Below are 22,691 nucleotides of genomic sequence, written 5' to 3'. Positions count from 1 at the left end.
GTCCTACTATTGCTACCAGTCGTCACTGGGTACTCGCACGCGATACAAAAATTCACTTCTCTCCTATCAACACTCTCACTAACCATATCATTTGCAGGTGGGAATGCTGCCTCGATTTTCAGTTAAATTTTGGGGATTACAACCCCCAACTAAAAAGGGGGTGCTCTACTCTGATACACGTTCTTTAAATGGGGATGTTGGGATGTCTATTTCGAGAGGAGGTTGGAGGTGTCTATTCTGAAAGCCGTTCTTAACATGGGGATTTTCTATCAATCTAGACAGTTCATATACAGTGAGAATCCCTACATTCTAAAAAATCTGTTTATACTTTCTATTCTTATTCTAATGGACTATTATTCGTAATTTTATTATTCCATACGGATTTTCACATTCCCTTAATTGCTTTTTCCAGATTCAAATAGTACTTGCAGGTTATCAACAACTGTAGTTTACTTTTTGGAGAGGGGGGGGGCTTCCACTCAGCAACGCCGGTTAATGGGTCCTGCTAGTTTTATATATAAATTGAAAATTATAGAAATTAAAAAATTATATGGAGTCCCGACATAGAAACAAATGTATACAGAAGTTCACATTCATTGCCAGGGAGCATTTAGTGCAGCTGCCAAACAGTTGTGTGAACTTACCTGATATATGCTTCGGAGTGGAGAAGTCGTTGTGTTCGGGGTGGAACAGAAATAAACATAGGAGAAGGTGGACGAGGTTGTGGAGGAGGAGCCATATGCTGAGCACCTGTAGTAAACAAAAAAATAAATAAATAAATAATAGACACAATCATATTAGTAGACATTTGTAAACATGTCCAGGGGCTCAACAGGAATCCCAGATTCAATATCACTACACCATCAATGTGTATAAAACTATATATATATATATATATATATATATATATATATATATATGTCAAAATAATAGAAAATCCATTATTTAAAATGTATCATTGATATTGGAATTCCAAAATTCAAATTAATACTTTAAAAGACCAGACAAGTGCAAGATTTTTTAAAGAAATATATTTATCATATATATTTATTTATAAATATATTTATGCTTTTATAAGGGTCAAAAATTTTAATTTAATTTTAATAAATATTTTAAAAAAAAAACTAAATCCTGTTCTTGTCTGGTCTTTTAAACTGTTAAATTTGGAATTCTTATATATCACTACAACTAAGGCTAAATGAGATAAGCACATAAGTTCCTTCCATAAAGTGAATATTTTGCAGAGATAACATCTCAAAAAAAAATATAAGAATCCCAAGATTACAAAACAAGCACCACCAAGAGTTAAGTTCTACTGAAATGTCATCAAAGATACAAGCAAGACACAATTTAGGATGTTTATAAAATCATATAGAGACTGAATAGAAATAAAAATAGAACCAGAATGAAAAAAAATAACAGCTTCATGATGGAAAAATATATCTAATATATAAAAGAAAGTTGTATGTCTGTGTGTGGTCAGCTAAAACTCAGAAATCACCAAACATATTCTTGCAAACTTTATATATGCCGATTAAGTATGACTATGAGCTGGTTATGGTAAAAAAACAATACTTTATCAGTTATTCACTTGAGATCATAAGGAACCAAATTAGTGTATTATGGTGAGGTTAGAAAAAATACACATATATATATATATATATATATATATATATATATATATAAAGACAAAGTTTTCAACTCTTCTATTTCTTAGCCAGAACTCTGGGGAATGTGAGGGTAGCCCAGTACAATCAAATCTTTCAGAAGATGAAAAAGGGGAGTTTTCTTTTTTAGAGAATGAGGAGTACAGAAAGAACGGCCTTGTTTTAGCATAAATGAAATTTGTCTTTACATATTACAAGAAAGATTGAAACAAAATGAACAGTAAGTTTGGTTTGAAATTGGAAAAGAAATTTTTACTTAGTAGAGAAAGAGGAGAAGATAAAAAACATGAAAAGATAAATTATGTTTTCTAATAAATGACAAACAAAAGAATAATGTTCAAAAAGTTAGGAATATTAAAAGTTAAACATTTTATAAATAATTGGCTACTGGTTCAAAGACAAACACTGACAATGATTTTCTATAAAAAGAGAAAGGTAGGAAGGGAGGAGGATGTTAAAGTGATCGGGGGAAGGGAGAAAGAGAGATAAGAAGGTATGTGGAATAAAATTAAAAAAGAAAAATAATTTTCCTCTGAAATATCAATTGGAAGAAAAAAGAGTTTGCGCATTAAAAACATTTCTTTCTTCATATTTTATTTGAAACATATTTATAGATAGAATTGATTGTGCAAGGATATTATTAAAGAATAATGCATCAATAATTGTTTCGTAATGCCACTGCCAATTTATGCAAATGTGGCTAGTAATTTTTTAACATTCTTATACCACTCTACATTTACAAAAACAAAATCTGCTGGTAAAAAGCTATGCACTTCCAACAAACGCAAAACATGTGCTGCACAAATGTTTTGCATTACAACATAACACTAAACAGTTAATTTCAAACTATCTGGTGGGAGATATGTATACAGCATATCAACCCGTCATAGATTATTTAATGATGAAATACAATATCTGTTGCAAACTATTCAATACAAATTTGTTGCAAAGGCCTTTAATCAGAAAGGACTTCTATTTTTGTCCATTCATCAATTCCTCAATTCGTTCTAATTTTTTTTAATTTGTCAGATTTCAGAAATCTTTACAAGTAAATTGGCAAAGTTTAATTTTTCCACACATATCTAAAAGTATACAGAAGAGTGATTGCAGGAGGAGATAGCTCATGCTTTTTTTTTACATATATGTAATATATGTTCATATAAAATTAATCAGTCAAACTTTTCAAGTTAGACGTAAATATTGTTTCATTAGTTTTTGCTCAGAATCCATCAAAGTTGTGTTTTTGTTTATTGATATAAAACAGTTCTGATAAGCCAAGAATAACTCTGGTTTGAAGAATGAAAAACCTTTTCCCAACTTGATAAACATTGCACCTTTTCACAAATCTCTCATTAATATCCAACAAAAATTGTAATTAATGTTTTTTACATTAGTCAAGTAACAGGGGGAGACAACTCATGTTCCTTAATTGCTGTTGGTCAAAATAATTTTTTTTAACTTTAAAAGTGAGCCACTTAATAAAATGGTGAAGATGTTGAAAAAAACAAAAAAAAAGGTACTAGACAAAACAAGGCAAAAAATCGAAAGTAATCAAAAAGTGGGGCTAGTTCTGGTTTTATCAGTTACATTTGACTGACACCCCTCTTCTCCCTATCATCTCAGATAATTGCAAATGAAAAGAGAAGGAAATGCAAGTCATATGTCTGTAAGTACCGATGCTTTGAATTCTACTAGCACTATCAAATAATGTCTGTCATACTTACACTTGTCAGTCTGTCACACTTTAGTTTGAAATAACATCAGATGTGTCTGAAATGCTTAGGGTTGAAATAGTATTTACATTTGCTAAACAAACAGACTGAATAGAGGCATCTCAAGAATCAATCCATTTTTGTTTTTACTATAAACTACAGGCCAAGGTTTTTATTCCTACCATACAAATGCACAACTTGAATAGGTTCCATGAAAATGACATCATCAAACAAGAGGAAGAGGCAAAGAACACCCAAGACAAAAGAAATACAAAAGCTACAAAATATAGACATATGCAGGGAAGAAAGTAGAGGATAAAGAGGATTTATACACCAATAATTACAAGAAAACTTTTTTACAACAGCCAGAAAAGCAATCAACTTATAAGTGCAGCAAACAAATAACAAACCCATCATTTATCAACAGAGCTGGGAACAGAGAAAATTTGGAAAAAGAAAAAAAAAAGAGATTCATACAGAATTCAAACCTGTGCCTGCAAAGTATGGCCACCTTAGTTAATATCATCTTCACTAAAAGAACAAAAATAAAATTTATATAGATAACTCATCTCTCTTGCTTTTTCGACAATATGTTTATTTATTTATATTATTAAACCATTTTTTCTCTGATAGTATGTGTTAGCAGTGTTTGTTTCCTATTTTTATTTAATAACAAATCCACTATATAATTGCTGATAAAACGTAATTGAAGAGAAACAGTTTAATAATGTAAACAAACATATATTGTCCATATAAAGAGATTTGAGCTATTTTGTACAATTCGACTTTCATTTCACAGTTAAAGATGATACTAGCTAAAGATCATCCATAAGTTTGAATGTTACACAAGCCTCATTTTTCTCTTCAAAACTTGAAAACAATAAAAACAATTTTTGTAAGTCTGATGCATTGCATACTTATTTTTTACATAATCAAAGGCTTAGATCTAGATGTACCAATTAATATGAAACACATAAGGCTCTTACAAATCGTTCTTGTGTTCACATATTGTGTTTTTACTATCAGAATACATCTTTTCATTTATGTCTTACATTAGGTATGGCCAAAATGTTCCACTTCTTTTTTTCTTTTAAATATAAAATTAAAAAATGATAAAATAAAAATAATTCAACATAATTTTTTGCTGTGAATCAATATAAAAAAAGATCAATAAGAATTTGTATTACTTGAATTCTTCGAACTACTGTTCTCATCTTGAGTGTAATTTTCACAACATTTTAGTCAATGTAACCCCTGACCTTCTTCAGATATATCCTATCGAACTTGGGAATGGTTTTGTCAAAATCAGGAATTTTGACAGAAGTTAAAACGAACCTTTTATTTGTTATATGGACAATATATGTTTACTAGCCCCGTGAAGTAAATAAAAGGTTCTGTTCGAAATTCTATCCAAATTCCCAAGTTCGACAAGATATCCCTGAAGAAGGTTGGAGGTTACATTGACCAATAAAAATAACACACAAGATGAGAACAGTAGTCTGAAGAATCCAAATAATACGAATAACCAATCCTTATCTCGAAAATTCAGAAACATAATATCAATAAGAATTGTCTCAAAACAATTTTTTTCCTGCTCTCCAAAATGCAGGGAAGAAAGTAGAGGATAAATGTTCTGTATTGAGCCAAAAATAAAATTGCCTCAGTCTAAAAAAAATCTCCTTCATTGATTGATTAGAATAGATACACTTTTTCCTGGCCAAAAGACTCAACAATGTCATCCGATAAGCGCTAGATATCATTGACTTCTCATCGAACTATGAATGAGTTAGAATTGGCAATAGTCCAATAGAGTTTCTATTCACAAATAAGTTGTTATTATAGGATGCAACTTGCCTCAGCAAGTTTGCGCCATCATCAATAATAGAATTGGTAACTAATTCCTATCATGCAGCAGTGTAAACACAGAGACACAAGTGATCAACATACGACAATCTTCTTGACAGATTTGCTGTGAAGACACATGAAGCAATTGATTAACGGGACTTAGCTGACTGCTTGTCCATCAATGTCACACGACATAAAGAACCATCATGAGTTGATTTGGCTCTTCGTATGCTTGGAGTCTGCTATCAGCTAAGCTGGAGCATTCAATCAAATTTCTTGAAGTTTCAAATATATCCACAAAAGCTTTTTTAATTATTTACATTAACTTTTTAACATATAAAAAATTGGATTTTTATATCAATTTTTAATAATCTCTTTGCTAATTTTGATATTCTAAAATTATAGACTAAAATGTTTTAACTGTTTCATTTTGTCTTTTAAATTTCTTAAATTCTGTTATATGGAATAAATTTATTTTTATTAAAAAAATTTGTTTTTTTAATAAATTTTAGGTTTTCTATAGAGAAAATATCAAAATAAGTATTAAGCTTCAAGTATATCAGTTTTTTACAATGATTTTGACCATACCTATCTTATACTTATCCAAGTTTACAGTTAGTCAACATGCACTATTGACAGTCTGCAACCTTTGATGTGCATACATTTTATCACTAATACTGAGTACTCTTCCTTATAAATATAGCAACTAACAGAAATACATATATTTATACATTTTCAAGCATATTGATAGACATCTTTTGTCTAGCTCGTCTGTTGATCATTCTTTTTTCTTTCCAAATGCAACTTAACTGTAAATTAACATTATTCATTTTTTCCTTCAATTTCAGCTAACTTTAGTCATCTTATCGAAGAATTATAATCATATGCAACATATAGATTAAATATGGAAAAACGCAACTGAAATGTTTCACATAATCAGAACTAAAATATGTCATGTGATTTATTTTAAATTAAATTTGTTCTTTTCATTCAACATCAAAAATTTTTTTTTTTCATTTGTGTCTTTGCGAAAATCAGACTATATGCATCCATATGTTTATGTTTCGTCCAGAAGGAAACTGGAGATTGTCGAAAGACAAGAATATTAGTAAATCTTTATTTACCATATCATTTGAGTTAATGGAGGTAAATTGGATTGAATTTTAGAAAGAACAATCAACAGAATGATTAAGCATAAAATGTCTATCAGATTTAACAAAGAAATATTTGAATATGTATGCACACAAACATATCTGCAAACAAAACATGCAAAAGTTATTTGGGTTTTTTTTGTGTGCATGTTCATAGCAATAAAAACCATGTTCCATGTTAGTAAGTCATGCAGGCAGTCATTGATAATAATAATAATAACAGGTGCAGGGGGAGTGAGGGTGGAGGGAAGGACTGGGAGTGGAGAGGATTATAGTCATGCCTTTGATGGAGGTGTCGTCATTGCACTGGTCAGAATAAAAACCAGTTCTACTAATCATTGCCATTATCAAGATAATTATTTTTAATGAATTACCATTGGGAAATTAATCAAAAAGCAATTTATTTTGCTTTATCTACTCATTTGTGACCATTTTGTATTAAAAGAAAAATTAAATATAAGTTACAAACTTTTGAAAATTCCATAAATATTGCATCTGAGATTTGGTTGATTGTTTTACAGCATGTCAATCCTTTTCAAATTATTTAAGGTTGAATCTAGTAATTTTGGGAAAATGTTTTATGTTTCAAGTTCTTTACATCTTCAAATATTTATTCATGGTGTTTGGTTTAATTGTTTTGTATAGGAAAATTGTTTTTGTTTTTGACTTAGCAGAACCTGATTGAGTTTTGTGAATGGAAAGGAAAAAAAAACAATAACATCAATGTTTGGTAAATTTTAGATCAGAAAATCAATTAACAATCTGATCTGAAAGTACCCAATTGGATTTGAGAAAAATACCAATTTTTACTTGATAACATACACAAAGATGGTTACTTTCTTCAGATTTGATATTTATGGAACTTTAAAGGCTTATAACTCATTAAATATTTAATATTTTTTATACAAATAAGTCACAGATTAGTAGATGAAGCAAAATAAATTGTTTTTGACTAATTTTTCAAGGATACTTCCTATTGATTTGATAATAGTAATGGTTACTTTAATCAGAGTAAAGGCTGATTAGTGTTGGAAGGAAGGAGTCATCATCAAGCACTTTTTCAAACAGTAGGCTAAGCAACAAATATTTTAGAACCAGAAATTAATTTAGCAGTCATTACTAGAGCTATGACAACAGCATATTCTTTTCATTGTTTTGACTCTAGAGTATATATCCGACACAGACACAATTAATCAACATGGAAACCACATCATTACATACAAACATATAAGATATCAATGGATATATACTTGAGAAACAAAACAAGGAAAAGAATATGCTGTTGTCATAGCCCTAGTCATTACATGCACACATCTATACTACAAGTACAACAGAGCATGAACTATATTAAAACTTTCATCGCTCACCCACCCCCTCTACCACTGACCAACCATAAACTTTGATCACAATGGATAAAGAAACAAAAAAGGTGCTGACTTTTGCTGAATATTTCAAGAAAGGTGGAAGACGCTTCTTTTTCCACCACAATTTTTTTTTTAATATTAATGTGGTCCAAACTGAAACATTGCTCTTTTTTTTTTTCCTCCTCGACCAATTCACCACAGCAGACAAAATGCATATCACAAACTCTCTTTATTCCCCACACCCACAGGGATAAGAGGAGAAGAATGGATTTCCCTCTTATGGTCCTTTATCCATGCTGAATGCACAGTGAGCCTGCATAGGTATTTATATGTTATCTATGTTTATGGAAATAGAGATTTTAGTTTTATCTGAAAACTAGATCTAAGATTATAGATGGTTCATCTAGTAGATGACATGTGACACTTTCGTGCAAAGAAAGCAATAAAAAAAATACACGGTTGCCAGTAATGAAGACACTAGATTAAAGTTTAAATCTCAATAATTTCAAAAGTAAATTTTAAAAAAATTTTCAAACCTCTAATTCTATCCAAAATGCTGGCTAAACTAAAAAGATTTTATTTACTTATCTCTCCATGAGGACAAAGTTAAACGCAAGGTTTTTTTTATATAAAAAGTCCAGCTTCCCAAAATGTGGTACTCTGAACTGAGTAAAAGTTTAACCTGTAGTCTGAATGAGCATGCCACATTCATCATCATTGTCATATTCGTTTTAATGTACATTTTACCTGCTGCCATATATTGGCTGGAGATGTGATTTGAAAACAACTATACTATGGGCATTAAAACTTGAAAAGGGCTTTGCGACATTAGGAAAAAGGAGAAGTGCAATCAAAGTTGATTCAATCATAAATTATTAAGTAGGCAAAAGAGATTTCTTCTTTCATTTTGCCATAAAAGAGTAGAATGTGCCAAATAAATCTTTTTTAAAACAACTTACGACAGAGTCACGCAGTAAAAAAAAAAAAGATGCTTTCTGGTGAAGACAATTCACCAAAGTGGTTTGCTTTCAACTAGTGGATTTATTATACAGAAGAGGAGAGGGGAGAGAGCGGACACGGAAGGAGGAGGAGAATGCAAAATTGCATTTATGAATAAAAATGAACAGAGTGACAAAAGAATTTATTTTTTTTAAAGAGAGAAACTGTTGGTGCACAAAAGGTGACAGACAACACGAAGAAGAGAAAAAGTATTGAGGGGGGAGGGTGACAGGGCATTCTGGTGAGGATCTATTATCTTAAATAACATCCAATCAAAAGTAATTAACATACACATGTGCCTGAAGTAGGTTCATAATCAAATCATGTTGGATCACCAAAGCTAAGCAATTTTTAGCTTTGATTGGTGACCATTTTAAAACACCAGGTGCTGTAAACAAACATTCCACCTGAGTGTGTAAATTGATATGAGCCTTGTTGAGAAGTACAACTAGCATCCTGTCTCATGAAGGGAGGAAGAGATAGGCCATTTGTTATGCTTAATACTAGACGAAAAAAATGTGCTATGGCTATTCAGTTTTGCAAAGAGGCTTTTACTACGTCTCTGAAGAGAAATCTTAGAATCAGACTGGATTTTAAATTTGTAACTAGGATGACTTATAGCCTTCTTAGTAGAATGCCAAAAGATTGATAACAAAATAATCATTAACCCAATTACACGAGATGTGTGACTCCATCTTTAGAGATTTTAAGGCCAAATAAAATTTTGTGGAAACCATGCAAGATATTTTCTATTAATCTTTTTACATCCTTAAGGAAACCATTTTGTTTTCTCTGCATAAAATCTTTTGAGGGTGAGAAAATGAGAATGAGTTAGTGTAACTCAGCACCATGTCATGAAAGAAGAATAACCAAATCTGAATTTAAAAAGACTACTATAGTTTTATTTTGAAAGTTAAAAAGATTTAATATTAAACAGTTTTTCTTTTGCTCCTTCCCTATTCAGCCATGTGCCACATAATGTGTTTTGTGAAAAAATAATTTTGTAAAAGTTGAAAATAAATAAAATCTACCCTTTCACTGGAAATTTATTTTTGTTTAATTGCAAATATTAAATCTACCACACAATTAGATTTTTATTTTCTGATAAGAGTAATAAAATTTTGGAACAAATGACCCAATGAAGTTAAAAAAAGCACTTGTGTAGATTATGTTAAGAATACATGGGATGAATTTGGAAGTAATATTTTTTTTTTTAATTATAATTTAAAGAACATTTTTGGGGCCTATTGATGAAATATTTAGGGGAATTTGATCTGTATATTTCTATTATATATTTTGTGAGATTGTATATATTTATATACAAATTTTTATTCGTTTTTTTTTATATTGTTAAATGTTGACTTGTATGCAAACTATCACAGTTAAAAGTTGATAAATGACAAACCAAATTTTCAAATCATATCAGTCTAATCTCTTCTAACATTTGTAGTTTCTGACATAAATTTATAAAACATTCAGCATATATAAGTTGGTTTGGTTTTTCATTAAAATTAAAATAGCATTATTGATTAAAATATAGTAATCCAAAGAGATGTAGAAAATAATGTAGCGAATCTCAACAACTGCTATAGTAAAATTAAATATGGATGTGTGAAAATAATGCTAAAAATGGTATTTTCCATGTAAGTAGAGAGTGGAAAATTCCATTAAAAGTCAAATTAGAGGTTAGGAGTAAATGTCAGGTTATCACAGCAAGCAAGTCTTAAATAAGACTTGGCAATGAAGAGGGAAAAATCTTCCTCTTTAGCCTGTGAGCTGACCTTTTTTTTTACAAAGCTTTTAAATGATTGAGAGACTTTTCTATAGGGGGGAAGTCTAGAAGTTATATGGAGAAAGGAGTGCAAAAGTGTGGTGGTGGTGGTGATGATGGTGAACATGAAAGAGAGGTGGAAGTGGTGGTGATGGAAGAGGAGGAGGAGGAGTGTCAAGTATAAATGATGACATCTACCTTGCTCTGACATCATCAACTCAGGTGGAATGCTGGCGTGAGGGCTATGAGACATCCTCATCGGCAGCACAGCCGGGGCCGCACCCATTATTGGCTGTGGCATGAGATTTATTCGCACAGCCTGCATGCTCACTGAGGGAGCATTCATCATGCTCGGGGAGTTAGAGTATTGGGGAGCCATATAAGGACTAGGGGGCATGCCTGGGGCAGGGACCATCCCACGGTGGGTAATAGGAGACATTCGATTCTGAGAGGACATGCCTGGTGGAGGATGAGGTGGCGGCTGTGTTCCTGGATACCGCATGCCAGGGTGATGATGATGCTGGTGGTGGTGGTGATGGTGTTGTGGAGGCTGATGTTGATGATAAGGCGACATATAAGGTGAACGCTGCTGCTGCTGTTGCTGCTGGCCCTGCGGAGTCTGTGGAAGTTGCTGCTGCTGCGGCTGGATTCCTGACGGAGGTACACCACTCATTCCGCTGAAATTGTTGCCAACACCTTGTGGCAGGGCCATACCGGTGGCGGGGACACCTCGTTGCTGCATCGTGCCGCTACCTGCCAGACCAGGATGGTGGGGCACACCTAGCAGAATTACCAAAGCAAAATCACAAGCTACAACAACAACAACATCAACAACAACCAAAAAAATAAATAAATTAAATTAAATTAAAAAAAAAAACAACAACACAGCAAATCAAGCAGAAAAACAGGGCAGCAAATTAAAAATGTTGCCGAAAAAGAAAATTTACTGAATTTGATAAATAAAATTGAAAGCAAGAAAAAAAGGGGTTAAAAAAAGGAGGAAAAGATTTGCAAGCGAATCCTATTTTATCTTTATAGGTATGATGAAAGTCAGAAGTAAATAAAAGACAAAGTTAATGATTCCAATGAAAATACTTTCAAATGGCAAAACTTATTGAACAGAGCTGAGAAGCACAAATGAATATTTCTTTTACTAATTTGCAGGATTGTTTTCCCTGAATTTGTTTTTTCTGAACTCTGCTCCAAAAGAACAAAACAAAAATGTTTTAATTCTTCATGATTTCTAAATAATAGAGGTAAAGAGTCAGAATTGGAGTAGAGAATTGAGCAATTTTTGCAGAAGTCACTTTTTAAAAAAGCCAACTAACATAAAAGACAATCTCCACTTAAGAATGACACAGATTTTTTTTTTTTTTTTTTTTTTTTTTTTTTTTAGATTTTTTTCATTGTGTATCACTTTTCCTCTTTTTGCTTTAAGGGTTAACTTGCTTAATTTTCACAGATTCAGACACCAAAGCTTTACAAGAATTATATTTTTTACTTGTAGTTGCAAGTAGCATTCAAAGTTATAACAAGATGTAAAACAGCTCTATCTCATCTCGAAAGATAATGGATACTCACTGAAAGGAGGTTTGCACAATAAGGAATACATAGTAAAGGTTGAACAATTCACATCCAAACTTCTTTTAATCTGGCATTATTTGAGGAGAAATCAAAAATGGTAAGAAACAATGCTGAGATATATGTAGAAGAATTAATATCATTTTAAAGTTTTCCTTCTTGACTTGCTAATAACTACCTTACTATTTCACACACATCTAAGGGAAAGATGAGAGAGAAGGGAATTCATACCTCTCCTAATGCTATTGAAGAAGAAAAAATTTCTAATATCATTTATTGAATGATTAGAGCAGGAATGTGCAAAAGGATTGGCAAGCCCACAGATTTGCAACTCCTTGGAAGTTTCAATCTAACGGACATAAGGATTGCATTAGTTTTAACTCTCAAAAGATCATTTTTCATCTTGTGGCTTTATATTTTTTATTCGTAAAAAATTAAATAATTACTCTTACTTATTACTGTCTACCTCCCTTAAATTTCCCAGTTTTCGGTCTGAACGGCCATCAAACTCTTTTCCCATCATTTTTCATAATATCCGAGTTTGTCCCGAATTTTGTGATGCCTCCAGATGTTATGTGTCATAGGCGATTGCCTAGTTTATGATCAGAGTAAAAACATTGGTGTTTCTCAGTAAATATTTCAGGGTGATTAAAATTTTGCTTTTCCTAAGACAGAATTTTAGAAAATAGTGAAAGGGGAAGGGTGTGGTCACAAAAAAGTAGACTCACCCCTCCCCTCCCCCAAAACCTTGATATTCAAAATTAGTCTGGATAAAGAAATTTGTAATGCTTCATTTAGCAAAGATCATTTTGGGTAAATACTTTGGATAATGAAAACCCATTGTGAGAAAACAAAAAGAGGTGGCAGTGGTAGGGAGTCAACATTCAATAGACAAAAGCATATAAAAAAGAAAGCTAAAAAGAAAATTAGGTGCTTCTTTACAAAAATGCCTTATTTTAATCATCACATTTTTGGAAAAAGTATTCAAACAGTCAACAATTCTTAGAATCTTGATGCATTTTAATAAACAATTTTTACGTAATATATGATAGCATTATAAGTTTCAGCCATATTTATTGCCTCAGTATTAGACCACAGCAACAACAAAACCATGCACAGAATTTTAAAGATTTTTCATGGTTCTCTAATGTTTAAAATTTTATGAAATGAGAAACTGATCATAAAAACAAACGAGAAAGATTCAAATCAGTAATTTTAAAATCATGAATATTTTAATAAATTATGTATGTATTAATAAATTATGTATTAATAAATTATGTATTAATAAATTATGTATATTTTAATAAATTATGTATGTTTTAATAAATTATGTATTAATAAATTATATTTTAATAAATTATGTATGTATTAATAAATTATGTATGTATTAATAAATTATGCATATTTTAATAAATTATGTATATTTTAATAAATTATGTATGCTTTAATAAATTATGTATATTTTAATAAATTATGTATATTTTAATAAATTATGTATGTATTAATAAATTATGTATATTTTAATAAATTATATTTTAATAAATTATGTATATGTTAATAAATTATGTATATGTTAATAAATTATGTATGTATTAATAAATTATGTATATTTTAATAAATTATGTATATTTTAATAAATTATGTATGTATTAATAAATTATGTATATTTTAATAAATTATGTATATTTTAATAAATTAGGAAACTTTGGAAATAAAATTGATTATCTGTATTTTAACAAAAATCGGTTAATGAAACATTCAAACATCAAATAGTGACTTATTTATTGTGGTTGGCATTATAATGAAATACAGAGACCAAAAGAAACTGTCTGCTATCATCTATAAAGTAAAATTTGAAATTATGGTTAAAATGCTTGTTATCGGAATGCACCAGGATTCTAAAATTGGAGGACAACATGGCAAAAATGTTGAAAAATCATGAGGCACTTTTTTTTCATGGCTGTGTGAGTAAAGGATCTGCAAAAATTAAGTTGCCAAGCAAGTGATGGGCGACAAAATTGTGGTGAAAGGATAGTAGCAAAAGGCAGAGCAGTTTGTGTTAAAAATGACATCATCTGTTGATAGAGAGCAGAGTGCACAGATAGACACACGCATACAAGTACAACCATACTAAAATGATACACAGCAGCAGCAGCAGCAAGGTTAATGGAGATTTAAAAAGGGTGGTCAGAATATGCCCAATTGTCACTTCATCCATTGGAAGTGAATTAATATGAGTTTCAAGTATCCAAAACAGAGTTGACACAAGAATATTCCTACCCAGCCCCTTTCGAGTCTCTTAGTGGCGATCCTTTGAAGTGTTGGCAGCAGCAGCAGCAGCAGCTGTGTGCAACACACCCCAACCAATACGGGGCGCACACATCTTTATAAGGGACTGAAAAACAAGTCAAGTAGATACTGGCTTCTGAAATTAAAGTAATTATTGCTAATGATATTAACGACTGAGTAGCGTTTGAAAGAAGTAAACACTCGAAAAATTGCAAGTCATTGAGTACACAGACTAAAGACAAGCAAAGATAATACAAAGGTTAACTATTTAAAGCAGACACTCATCTTAAAACTCAGTAAAACTATCATTAGAGCAAAACTCGCCATGAAGAAGCAGGCAGGTAAATTGAATGCTCCAAGTAACTATTGTCTTTAAAAATTCTTTGTCTGTCACTAAAAAAATGTGAACAGAACTATTAGAAGAATTTTTCCATATCCAAATGAAAATAAAAGGAATAACATTTGCACAGATAATTTGATAGAATTACTTTCAGATAGTCGCTATCTTTTTAAAAAAAAAAAAAAAAAAAAAGGGACGTAACTGCGTATTTGTCTATATACAGAATTACTTCCCTTTGATTAAAAAGAAAGAAATAATATTTTGGAAACATAATTGGCAGTATAAAAAATAACGATAACAAAACAACATATAAATAAATGCATTCCCAGATAAAACTGGGTAGGTAGATACATAAATGAATTATTTGATTGCTTTGTTTTGTTTTGTTTTTAGTTTTTTATTCTTACAAACTTTATTATGCCTTTGCGATTTTGTTTAAAAAAATGTTTTAAAAAAATAAACTAGTTATCTTCTAAACTGTTGTTTCTACAGATATTTGTTCTTATTTTTTTCTTTTAAGACAAAAAAAATAAAGAACAAAAATTTTGACATTCAAACAAAAAATGTTTGATTTTCTGAGAATTTTTCTACAAAATTTGTAGCAAATTAGACACAGATAAGGCTCAGGGTCATTGATAAAGTGGAAATGGGAGGAATGAGGAATAATGATAATATTAAAAAAGGTGAGGAAGGGAAGTACAAACATCAAAGCAGTACGTTTGTTTTCATTGAAAGTATCTGCTATTTCTTTAGATGCAATAAAACTAGGCACAGCCAAAACGAAAGGAGGAAGTAAGTATTTTTTGACAGAGTCTCTCCTTAAAAATCTACCAAAAATTAAGTCATTATCCAACCAATACAAAATTTTCCCCTATTATTAAGTGAAGAGTGAACTTTATAATTGTGTATTTTTTCCCCCATAATCGAGATATATATATATATATATATATATATATATATATAGCCTACAAAACCACCTTTATTATTTTTGAGTACAAATATGCTTAAAATAATTAGCTGAAAACGAGCAAAATATATTGTATTGTGGGGCGGGTGAGGATTGTAGATAAAACAAACAAATAAAAATAAAAACAACTGCATACGTATTAGATTTTAAGGTTGAGAATCAAAATTTTGAATGTGTTTTATTTTTCATCTTTTGTGTTTGGAAATATGAAATTCGTTAATTGTGAAATTATTATCTTTCAGATTAGGGAAAAAAAAAAATGATATATTTTAATTATTTTTGCGAAAAACACTACTTTTAAATCTTTAAAAAATGAATTAATAATTTTCTTTTAGTGAGCCCAATAGGAAATGCTTTGAAGAATTGATACCAAAAAAAAGAAAAAAGAAAAAATCGATAAATAACTGTGCATTTTGCTAAAAATGATAATTTCTATTGGCAATTTCTTATTTATTCACCTATGGTGGCCCAACTGTGATAAAAGATGCAGGAGTTTTTTTCAACACATACGACACCTAACATTCCCAAAATGGTCAGCCATCTGGTACTCATTGTTGCTTAACTTCAGGGGTTATGTAGACAATATATATATATATATATATATATATATATATATATATATATATATATATATATATATATAATTATTTTTTTACTATAATAATTAAATACCTACAGACACTAGTGTTTCATCCTTTCGGGATTCTTCAGTGCAGAGTGTCACGATTACTACCAGTCGAACGATTCGAACCCCGTGACACGAGACATCTCTGGCTCGATTAGCGGAGGCCGTATCCATTCGGCTACCATTAACCGTGTGAAATAGCGTTGAATTTTAAACATTTTAATTTAAATGTTCATTACGTCAGACAGACAGTGATCAAATCGTTATACGATGATCTACACATCTCGCTTATGAAAAAGAATTTAACCCTTCACTTAATCGTCAAATCAAATATTAAAAATACATGACTAAATATAGTTTATTTAGTCCCTTTCAGGCATCCATACTTAATTTTGAACTAGAATTAAATTTTGTTTTTTATTAATTTCACTACGCAAACCTATAGAGTTGGAATTTTTTGGAAATTCAGGTACTTATATTATAATATTTTTGCATATTCTTATAGCAAATCATCCTAAATCTTATTTAGACAAAAAAAAATTATTTGGTTCAAAAACCTCTTAAAAAATATATAAATGTTTTAGTGATTGAGACAAAAATGACGTTGAATAGTGTGGTTTGGGAAATTTTAAATTTTATTAAAAAATAGTATAAAAAGTTTTATATTATTCTGCTTTTTACATAAAATTCAAGCTTTTATCTTTCTGGGGAAAAAATTGCTCAAGTATAATGGATTTTAATAGATGTTAATTCATTTTAAAAAAAAAAAAAAAAAAAAAAAAGAAAAGAACTTGGTTTTTCTTTCACTTTTTGGCCATGCCTAAAATAAAACTTTTAAATTTTGTTTTGATAATTATAGTACATTTTATTGGAATGTTGTCATAAAATACAATAAAAATAGAAAAAAAATGTATTGAATTTCCCAAAACTAAAAACTAATTTAAGAGAAATATGAAACAGAAAATGTGAGCAAAGATCATGAAACAATGTGTTGCATTGAAATGAAAGAAACGAAAGAAGAAACAATGCAATTATTAAACACAAAAATTTCATTTTAAATTTTGATTAAAAAATAAAGATGTTTGATGATTCAACTGTTTCGATTCATCAATAATAACATGGAAATAAACTTATCAAAACTGGAACCAAACTGAATGAAGATGACAAATCTAGCACAGACAAACGACTTAATATACTTTTATATAAAGCATGCAAGCCAAGATCAAAGTGTAGTTCTGATGCTACACTTCAATTTTTGTTCTCGGCTAGTGGAGGAGAAATCCTTCACAACTGAGACAATTTTTATTTTTGTTCCTTTTATCCACATTAAAAAACGACCCTGGTGTCTAACTTTGTCCTCGTGGGAGGACACAGTAAATAGGAACAATAATAATAAATGCAGCTTATTCTAACAATTTATTGACGTTTCAAGGTTTATTCAATCATTGCCAATTTTGAGAAGTGGATAAAACTTCAAGTAAAATGTTAAGATAAGGCATATATATATACATATAAGTTAGAAAAACATTTCATCCAAGGCATGAAAATTGTTAAACAAAATGTTTTTACTATAGGCTTTAAAAATAAAGGTATAAGATCAATTTGAAATTCATTTATCTTCAAAGTGCACTTTTATAAATTTTACAAAGTAAGGTATAAAAATTTAATTTAAATTGAATTAAAAAATTACCTTGGATTTATTTATGTAATGTACATTCTGTTGCACTTTTTAAAAAAAAATCATTGAAAATTTTATATCTATATCATTAATTGCTAGATGAAAGATAATATTTTTAAATTGCAACAAAATGTACATTACATAAAATAAATCCAAGGTAATTTTGATTCAATTTAAATTTTTATACCTAACTTTGTAAAATTTATAAAAGTGCACTTTGAAGATAAATAAATTTCAAATTGAATCTTATACCTTTATTTTTAAAGCCTATAGTAAAAACATTTTGTTTAACAATTTTCATGCCTTGGATGAAATGCTTTTCTAACTTCTATCTTATCTTTTTAAGATTATATTTTAAAACTCTCCTTCTCTCTATTTCAGTTTGTATTTCTCCTCACAGAACTCATTTTTGCAACCCCCTCTTTGTATTATTACAGGTCTGAATATTCTCTGTTTCAGTTTGTATTTCTCCTCAGACCACAACTCATTTTTTGCAACCCCTTCTTTGTATTACAGATCTGAATAATGAGAAAATCTGAATTTTTTTTTAACAAAAACTTTCAAATAATTTTTTTAGATTAAATTTTTTAAAACTTCTTTCAGAATAGAAAATCTTTAAAATTTAATAAGGAACATATTTCATATAGGTTTCATTAACAAATATTTAGTACATAATGAGAAAAATAGAGATGAAAATTTCAAAAGGATTGTATAACTGGTTACGGTCAATAGTAGTCCTCGCCAGCAAAAGTCTTTGTTATTGTTATTCTATTATTATTATTATTTAAAACATTTTGTGTCCTGCTCTTTCGCGCAAGGACTAATATATCTATATATATATATATATATATATCTATATATATATATATATATATATATATATATATTAGTGAAATAACTGCATGTAATTGACTGAAGCTGATCCTTTGGATCAGACTGCATGGAAATCAAGTATAAGGCATTGGCTGGTGTTGGCCATCCTGGAGTCTGAGATACTTGCAGCACCATAAATACCAAAAAATACAGAAAATTAGCGTCTGCTAAATAGAATGTTTCTACTTTCATCTTGTTCTATTAAGTATTTCTTCAGTTGACGGTTTAAAAGTAATCACTTTCAAACTATCAACTGAAGAGCAATCATGCTTGGCATTTTTTAGTCCTATGTGCTATCTTTCCAGTATTTTTTGTGAAACAACAGGTAGGAATGTACAATATAGTGTTATTTAGAATAAAAATATATACTCTTGCATACATAATTGTACATTCTGAATATTTCTCTTATATAAAAGCACAAAATCATACAATATATCTTATTAAAGTTAAGTATGTTTATATATTTGTATGTACAGGGCTTATGTTTAAACTAATTAACCAATCATTATGAATTTTAGAACACAGCTACTAAGTATAAGTAAGAGGCCAAAATGTGAGCTACATTGAATTAAATTTAATTCAAAGGGGATAAAAAGAAGATAGAAGCCCTTTGCGAAAACCCAGATATTCCAATTATTAAACATCAATTAATAAATATTGTTCAAATTTCAGTTTCTTGGAACTATTTTAAAAGTTTTTAGGCATAATAGGGGCACACACTCTCATTTGAAAATTCAATTGTGTCAGATTTGAATTTGATCCATCGTCATTAGAAATAAATGAAGCTAGATTTTCTGAATTTCAATTTCTTCTAAAGACGCTTTAAATTTTAGACATTTTCTAGAATCAAAATCATGCAATAGAGTTTAGAATAAGGATTTTAGACAGAAGGTTTAGTATTATTATATCTTGATTTTAATCTTTACAAAGGAGCAAAAAAGTGGTGCAAAACTATTCTATTCAAGAAATTCCTTTTACTCTTTCCAGAACAAGTATTCTTCTAGCATATATGTACACTCTAACTTTAATCACTTAGTCACAGGTTCTATTCCTACTTGCTGCACCTTTAGCTAATACCTGAAAACAATATGCCACAGATCAACCTTATGAGTAAAATTGGGTACAACAAAACTTTTTAAAATCCATCAAATATTCATAGTTATGAGATTTTCTTTCATATTAAATCTGATTTATTAAAAATTGCAAAATACTTTTGTTTTAAAAGTGAAATATTAAATAAATTTATGACCTTTCTTAGACTAAAGAAGTGGTTGAGAACCGTGAAGTCACCTGCCATAACATCTGTAAATGCTAGATATTTCAAAATTATTTTTCTGCTCAGCTTTCTAATTTTGATCAAAATTAATTACATGATTTTGATTTGAGAGAATGCTTAAGGATTTAAGTTTAAGGGTCTTAAAAAGAAATTGAAATTCAAAGAATCTTTCTTAATTGGTGTTTAGATAATATTGCCTGCGAATATGAACTATATGAATTTTCAAATGGCAGGTTGTACTCATATTATGCTCTTTAAACCCCTTTAAAATACTCCAAAGAAACTAAAATTTGTAGAATATTAAGTTATGTCTAATACCTATTGTTAAAATTTTATAAAAATCAAGAATATTCTGAATTTTCATAAAGAGTTTAAACCTTCCCTTTGCCCCTTTCCATAAGGCTAAATTAAATATAGCTCATATAACCACTTCTAATGCTTAGTACTGTGTTCCAAAATTCATGAGTGGTTAATTTATTTATTTACATACAAATATATAAACATACCTTATTTTATATTGAGATATGTGTACTAGATATAACTTTTAATCTAAATAATGTAATATATAAGCCTTAAGCAAACCAAAATAATATCCCATTATATATTGATAAGTACTCTAATAAACCCCAAACAATTTTCAAACAAATCTCTACTTCGATAAGCTATAAAATATCTATAAAATCCACCAATATGAATATGTTCAGGCAAAACCAGAAATAAAACGAAACAACTTGGAAAAACAGTGAATTAATATCAATAAAAATAAATATAACCAAAAACGAAACAGAATTTTGTTAAATCCACCTCAAACACAGATTGACAATGTAGTTTTGAACATAATAGATAAATATTTCTTCAAAAATAATAAGCTATAAAAACTTATCAATAAGAATAATATAAAACTTAGTAATTTTTGTATGGAAAATATGAAAACAAAAATAAAATTGTTTTTTAATAATAATAATAACAACAGTAATGGTTAGAGTAATAACAATAGCATTCTATATACTTGTAGAAACAAAATCATTGTAAATAAATGTTTAACAGCCAACATAATATATAAAAGAACTGTCATTAACAAAAAAAAAAGTATATATTGAACTTAAAGAAAATTTATTCAAAGATATAGATATAATAACATTTGAAAATAGAAAATGCAAAAACAATACCACATTATCAAAATATACATGAAATAAAATTATAAAAGCATAAATTACTAATATTAATGAGGAAATCTTAAAATTAATATCTTCTTGTAATATGATTTATGCTTAGAGAAAAAACTAAATTTATGCTTAGAACTAATTTATGCTTAGAGAAAAAATACCAAATTATAAACATCAAAAATCAAAATTAAATTATTAAATATGAAATGAGAATTCATAACCAAATACAAACATATAAAGATTTTCTTTTTTAAGTTCTGATTAAAACGAAAACAAAAAAAAATCAAAAATACCTAAGTATTCAATTTAAATTTCAATATAGTTTAAAACACAGATAAAGAAAACTTTTTATGCATAAGATTTCAAATTTAAAACAAAATACAAATAAGAAAATTCTCATGTTATACTAGCAAATAATTTATATCTTATATTTATGTCATGAAAAGTAAATTTGAAAAGTACCATTAATATTCGCATTTCAAGTTGAACTTACATTCAAGATTGGGTTTACTATTGAAACAGCAGTCAAATATTAAGATAACCACCTTTTGATTATTTATTATTGGAACATAGATATATATATATAATGCATATATGTGCATCTATTTGTTTACTTATTTCAACAGTACTCTATACATACATAGATTATAATAACTTTTGACAATATATTTCTTAGTTCTTGATAAAAGAATTTAGCACTCTCGGCAATTGATAATGCAAATGTAAGAAAACAAAACATATACAGCAAAAAAGGTAATAGCAAAAAGATAAAAGCTCTAACTGTCGAAAAATAACCAGATTTTAATTTCAGCCTGAAGAATTTGCATGTTTAGCCACACTGAAGAGCTGTGTGACAGTGAAGAAGCCTGTTTTTCGAAGACTATATGTATATGTTTCTCATCTCCTTGTAGCATTGTAGGAAGTGAAATAACTAGCTGTCATTAGGAACAATGAGTACTTTTTGAATTTTGATATTGTTTACATGTGGATAAAAGCTCAAACTGTCACAAAAACATGTTTTAAATGTCGGTCTGAAGGAATCACATGTCTAGCCACAGTGTGATATAGCGAAGCAGTGTCTGTGGATAAATATATTACACACACACACACACACACACACACACACAATATGATATTCTTGTTAAATACAATGTACCAACTTCCAGAAGGTTTTTTTTTAATTAAATATGTTGGACATTTATTAATTTATAAAATAAATTTATTTCAACAAAATGTAAGTCATTGTTAAAAACAAAATATTCAGATAAATAAATTTTTCTCTTTTTATCAAACATGACAAAATCTTCAATGCTTGAAAAATATATATGTATCAAAAGCCCCCACAACGTTCTTCCCAATCAAAAGACATGCACAACATTTCTTATTC

General features: G+C 29.3%; 1 protein-coding gene across 26 annotated transcripts in view; it reads right to left on the bottom strand.

The window, feature by feature from the left end:
• Nucleotides 1-22,691, bottom strand: part of LOC145292934 (protein polybromo-1-like) — a 172,713-nt gene that overhangs the window by 3,311 nt on the left and 146,711 nt on the right. For 13 of the 26 annotated variants that reach the window (XM_080139151.1, XM_080139203.1, XM_080139141.1 and 10 more), the window contains 2 exons: nt 10,708-11,289; nt 645-750 (listed from right to left, as the gene is read on the bottom strand). In XM_080139151.1, coding sequence (XP_079995277.1) covers nt 645-750; nt 10,708-11,289 — 688 coding nt within the window. The remainder of the gene's footprint in view (nt 1-644; nt 751-10,707; nt 11,290-22,691) is intronic. The other 13 variants (XM_080139189.1, XM_080139227.1, XM_080139170.1 and 10 more) reach the window with 2 other exon arrangements.

Source organism: Euprymna scolopes, chromosome 2, assembly GCF_053919585.1.
Source record: "Euprymna scolopes isolate OS-2025 chromosome 2, ASM5391958v1, whole genome shotgun sequence".
NCBI classification, from domain to species: Eukaryota; Metazoa; Mollusca; class Cephalopoda; order Sepiida; family Sepiolidae; genus Euprymna; species Euprymna scolopes.
This window is presented reverse-complemented; position numbering and strand designations above follow the sequence as displayed.